This window comes from Egretta garzetta, unplaced genomic scaffold (genome assembly GCF_000687185.1).
Source record: "Egretta garzetta isolate BGI_Z169 unplaced genomic scaffold, ASM68718v1 scaffold287, whole genome shotgun sequence".
NCBI classification, from domain to species: Eukaryota; Metazoa; Chordata; class Aves; order Pelecaniformes; family Ardeidae; genus Egretta; species Egretta garzetta.
The window spans coordinates 3,498,237-3,504,236 of NW_009260435.1; the positions used below are offsets into that span (position 1 = coordinate 3,498,237).

Here is a 6,000-nt window from a genome sequence, read left to right on the forward strand (position 1 = left end):
GAGTCTCTACTTACTGAAACTCCTTGCTGTGCAGCTTACAATCACCTTTTCTTTTTGGTGCCTGAGAATGCGTGGCAGACATCTACCATGAAACAGAGTCCTCTCTAATTGCCAGAGAGCACTCTAGTAAAGGATGATCGAGCTTCGGGAGGGTTTTTTACACAGTCCTGGTGATCTCTTTCTTAATTTTTTTCGCCCTAAAGGCATGTTTACTGTGTTTAAATGGCAGGGGTTGGGTTTTCTTGTTTCGTAGCTCTAACTTACGATAGTCTCTTTGCTATAATTCTTTGTCATTTGAATGAAGGTTTTATATGATCTATTTTAATACAATCTTTAGATTAATCCACTTCTCATTTAGTTACTGTTTTTCTGAGTGATACAGAAAAAGAGGTTTCTGTGTTCCTCTGCAATAAAAATAATACTTGCACGATAAAACAGAAGTTATTTGGACTAAATGTTATAAGCTTTATTTTTAGTATTTACTCCTCAGCCATGCTCATTTTTTTAGCATGACTTCAGCACCCTTATTGGTTAACAGGAAGAGAAGAACAGATAGATCACGTGTTTTAATTTTGTTACTTTTGTATTTTCAGATCATTGTACAATCTGGCCGTCACCCCACGGTGCTGCAAAAACTATGCCAGTTGCCTTTCCAGTATTTCAGTGATCCTCGTTTAATCAAAGTGCTCTTCCCTTCGCTAATAGCTGCTTGTTACAATAACCCTCAGAACAAGATCATCCTGGAGCAGGAGATGAGCTGTGTTTTACTCGCCACGTTCATTCAGGTAGCTATTGCAGTAACATAACAGTGGTGTGCAGGATAACTGCAACAGTTTTTCTTGCCTTTGCTGTGTATATGGAAATCATTTGACTTAAGTAAAACAAGTAAACAGCATTGAAGTACTTTAAGATTCTCTGCAGCTCTTTTCAAACCACAGATTGTGCCTGTACTTGAGGCATCTTGTAACTCTAAAAGGTTACCAAGTAGTTCAGGTTCTCACTATCACATGCAGAATCCTGTTTTCCTTAAAGTTATTGGACGTGCTAGGAAGAGTTGATGTAGATCCTGCTATTACAAGACAATTCTTAAAACATTTATTTTTTAAAAACTACTGCACATATAGCATATCTGAAATCGGCATATTGATGTGTTCACATACAAATGTACAGTTGTATACTGCGTACAATAGATTTACAGAGAGAACTGAACAGAAGTGTATATATTTTATGCAGAAAATACACAGAACATATGTTACTGGTCTAACCTTGCAATCTTTATTTTTGACAGTGAGCCATTACGAATACTGTTTTGAATAAGAATTTACAGTGGTTTGGTTCCCTTTGTCTAAATTTATATACTGTGTGCTATGTATCAGATTTTATGCCTGCCTCATGTTTTTCATACATTTTACTGACTGTTTCCAATGAATAAATGCAGTTTTTGTAAACACTGTACTGTTAGAAAATAATAGGCTTTTAGGAGTCTAGTAACTCTGCATCAGTCACCTGAAAGGTGCTGTTGTTGATACAGAATTGTTAGTCAAACTCTTTTTCTTAATGCTTCACAGCTAGTCCAAGGGCAAGGCTACACAGATTTGGGAGAGAAGGCAAAAGAACTAAATATTTACTAGAAGTCGTAGCATAACATCCAACTTCTGAGTGCAACTACTTTTTATCCTTTTAATACTAAAATAATTGCATAGCAGTTGGAAAAAAAAAGTTTAGAACTTAGTATTAAAAGAATTTGCCATATAGTAATGAACTTCTGGTTAAATACAAAGCTGCAATTCATCTTTGACTTTGACTTCCACGTAGTGAAACTACAGATTTCAGTGCAGAAGTTGCAGTGGCAAAAAATAACTTAAGCATTACGAGTAAATGCAGCAAGTTTAGTTTGTTTTTTTCAGCCAAAAACCATGAGAGTGGAGGAGAGTGTTCCCTATATGAATAATTAAAGTTATTTACCTTGATTTCTGTGCTATAAGAGAGAGGGAATGGCATTTAAATCCCCAGTAGCTACTGCAAAGCGTAAATATATTTACAAGGGTCAGCGTTACTAATTTGATTTCTAATTAGAGGTATATCTCAGATGCCAAGCACAGATACAGTACACATACTTGCAGTCTTTTAGAAAAGGTGTTATATGAAAATATGGAAGATCCTTGTGTGCTGTAAAGTGTCACGTCTTTGCTGACTTCACTGGTACTTTAGTATTTTATCCATTTTAAAATCTAATCCCAAATGTTGCACATGCACACACACAGAATGATCCTGAAGGGAACCGAGGAATGCTCGGATACCCGCCCGCGCAGAAGAGACTCGCCTCTGTGCTTTTATTTCAACTAGCTGCTGTTTGTCAAGCAAATCTCTCATTTGCTTCAGTGGAAGGTTTGGGAAAGACTGTAAAATGTTTCCCCGTGACTAGAAAATGAGATTCTTCCTGTGCCAGGGAATGCAAAAAGAAGGCCCGTTTACGTAAAAGTTTGGTGGTGTGTACAAATATAACACTTAAATACAGTGTGTTAAATGTGTGCAGCATAAATCAAAGGAAAATGATTGATGGATTTTATGACGACCCACGTTATACCTCCCTACCAACAGATATCTTTCCATCATGTGAAGTTTGCATCATCCTTTTTATTTTTGTTACTTCTGTTTCTAGATGTGCTGAAATAATTTTAAAAAACATTTAGGAGTATCCCTGCTTTGCTAAATTGTATCTCTTATGTCAACTACACCCTCTCTGCCCAGTGAATATGCACTGGAACAAAAGATAGGATCTTAAAAGCCCTCTCCATTCTGGGGCAGGTAACTGGCCTAATCCTACACTGTTCTGAGCAAAGTCCTTGCTGACCCTGGAGGATGCAGCATCATGTCCGATAGCAGCAAGGGATCACACATCATGCTGGGCAATTAGATTAACTGCACCTCAGCTGGTTCCATGGCTGGCTGCAGCATTGGCCAGAGTTAATCACCTCTGTGGAGAAACTTCACTTACTCTCAGGAGATCAGGCCCCCAGGCTCCTGGGTCACTGGGAAGCACAGCCGATGAAATTGGGATACTTCAAGAATTTTGTAAGAGTGTATTTGGAGTAATTTGTTTTAAAGAAACACAGCTGTAGTAAATGTTTTCCTAAATTAAAAGTCATGATAATCACTATTTCCTAAGAAGATACTAAAATCTTGTTTTTTCTGTTGTGTATTAACTTTTTTTTTTCAAAAAAAGGTATAAACAAAGGTATCTACTATATATTATAGAGTTTAAATGCTGGCAGTATTCTGTTGTAATATATAGCAAACAAGCCAGAGTTTGTTAATTTACAGATTTCATCAAGTATTAGTACTTTTGAGTGACCATGAAGGCTTTAAAATGTTGGTTTAATTCCTCAGATGCAAGATCTGAAAACCTGATGCCATTTTTGGTTTGTTTTCTTTTTTTCCCTTAGGATTTTGCACAGAGTTCAGGTCAAATGGATAATCAGTTATTGCAGCAGAGGGGTATGTCTCCAATGAAATGTAACAGAGTAGCAATTGGGTAACAAAAGGTGTAGATACTCTATTTTACTGTGATTTAATTTTTTTGAATCCGTGTCACGATGAAAGACAGTGAATTGCAAAATGATTTTACAGTTTGGGGAGAGGCTCTCTAGCTTACACTCTGACTTAAACATGCATGTCTTCCAGGCTGCTGCTCACTGTATCAGGAATTCAGACTGTTAATCTTGATTAAATGCTATGTGGTATTGTGTCTTAAAATGTGATACTGTACGTGCACATATTTAATTAGCTGTCACAAAGGCTACCTTCAAAAGTTCTAAGTTTGCAGAAGCCAAGCAGCCATGCCAATACACCTGGGGAGACAAAAATTAGTAAGATACTGTCCTGTTATTATCCTGGAAAGTTTGTCAGTTTGCAGAAGTGTTCAGTTCCTCCCCTCCCACCCCACCCCCCCCACCCCAGTTGTTGTAAATATTTTGTAAAGTGCAGTTAACGTCTTTAGGCTAACAATTCGAAATATTCTCAGCTAAGACTGCTATAACTTGTTACACGCGTCTGAAATTCAAGCGTGTTGATGGGAATCTGGTCTTGAGTCACCCATATTTTGCATAAAGTGTGTCGCTGGGACAGTCATTTCTCCCTAATAGCAAGCAGAAACCCACCACCATTCTGCTGAACATCTGGCAGAAGGTGAGCGGTTCTAGGACTCAAACATAAGCTTTGCATTTAAAAATAAATTACAAAATATAAAATTAACATAAATTTATGGAGATTTTTACTGTCAACATTACGCCTCTTAGTCTGAAGCAGCCTTGTGCAGTGTCTGCAGTACAAACTTTCCAGGATTGTGTTTGCATGAGAATCTGCTCAACAAACATCCGAAATCCAAGTGGAAAACTGCTTTTTATTTTCCCTATTCGAACTGAATGAACTTCTAAACAAAGCTGACTATGTGGTGACATGTGAGTGTGATTTCTAAACATGACCCTGTTGCAAAAAAGTTGACTTAATAATAGTATAAGCAGGATTATTTTTGTCCATTATACCACTCTAATGTGGAGGAGAGTGTCCCCCAAAAAAACAAATGGGAACAATAATGCTGCTCCAGATAAAACTTGAAAACACAAACTTTGTTGTTGGGTGCTGTGCTGCAATGTGCTGCTCAAAGGGTGGGACCCCACAAACTTGTGCACGCATGTGTAGTCCCGTTCACGTCACCAGCAGTTACTCATAGGAGTAAAAGCTGCGTTTGTAATCATGCCGTGAGCTTTGGGGGAAATCGGGGAGCAAAACTCCTCCACAGCCCTTTGTGCAAAAAGAAGCTGCTGAGCAGAGAGAGCGCGGTCGAGGCTGCCCAAACTTGAACGAGGCTGAATTGGTCCCCGGTGGGCCTGAGAACATAAAATGCGTAAAGATGTATGATATTCCGATGTGTAAAGCAGAGAGCCTGATCCAAAAGCTTAAAAATCTAAGCCTATGCTCATCAGAGCCCTCTGCCCCTGTTTTTAAAGCCAAACCTCAATGACCGTAGCTCCATGGAAGTGTTACCCCATGATTTGAGAAGTTTTGGGTAGGGGGAGGGGAGCAAATGACTTGGAAGTATCTCGAATTGGCCGCATGTTCATTATTCTTGTTTTATTGCCATCTTATCTTAAGAGAGAATAACTTGGTAATTGTATGTTCTGTCTTCAACAGAAAAATTTTTCAGTTCTCAAGATTATCTTGAGCTGTCCAACAGATTCCCCCGCCAGTCCTGGGAAGAAGCTCGACAGTTCTTCTTGAAAAAATAAGCGTTGTATTTGGTTTTAAAATCCCTAATAACATCATCATGCTGACCAGTTTCCTGCCGACTACCTTCTCTAAAAGGCTATTCCGAAAAGTTTTTAGTACTCTAAATACTTATGCTGTAGATACATAATTTGCACTATTTATATCATAAGTACTGTAGATACTTTCAAGTTCTGTTTTGTAATTTTTTGATAATTTGAGTTTATTTCATTCACATATCCTATGTCATGATTTGGGTATTTTCTGCCCTGTGATGTGGCGGTACTCACACTGCAGAACTGCTGAAATAAGATTGCAAATAGAGAAAATATGTTCTATATATCTTGTAATAAAATAACTTATTCTGTCTGTAGCGTGACTTCTGCGTTACAAATGTTGCTGTCTTCGAATTACCATAAGCCATCAAGGCTCAAAAATGGGGGGGGAAGGGAAAGACTCTGAAGATGCCTTTCCAGTTAATGGAAACTCTAAAGAATTTGTCAGATTTGGCTCTGAGGAAAGTTCGTTTGTAATTTTTTGGTTACTTGTGATAAGTCACGTAATGCAGATTTTTTTAATCCACACACATTTTTAACGTTTCGATAAGACTTTGATAACGCCTGTTTAAGCCTCGTGGTGTTCTCTTAACGGTGAAGGTTCCGTGAAGCAAAATTAAAGCGTAAAAACGGCGGCGTGTCTCCGCAAGATTTATTTTCCGCGCCTCTCGCCCGAGGC

General features: G+C 38.3%; 1 protein-coding gene across 2 annotated transcripts in view; it reads left to right on the forward strand.

Annotated features, from left to right (window-relative positions):
• SCAPER (S-phase cyclin A associated protein in the ER) overlaps nucleotides 1-5,468 on the forward strand; it is a 161,919-nt gene extending 156,451 nt beyond the window's left edge. For both annotated transcript variants that reach the window (XM_035899552.1, XM_009643932.2), the window contains exons 29-31: nucleotides 594-785; nucleotides 3,447-3,498; nucleotides 5,194-5,468. In XM_035899552.1, coding sequence (XP_035755445.1) covers nucleotides 594-785; nucleotides 3,447-3,498; nucleotides 5,194-5,288 — 339 coding nt within the window. In that variant the 3' untranslated portion in view covers nucleotides 5,289-5,468. The remainder of the gene's footprint in view (nucleotides 1-593; nucleotides 786-3,446; nucleotides 3,499-5,193) is intronic.
• The last annotated feature ends 532 nt before the right edge of the window (nucleotides 5,469-6,000 follow it).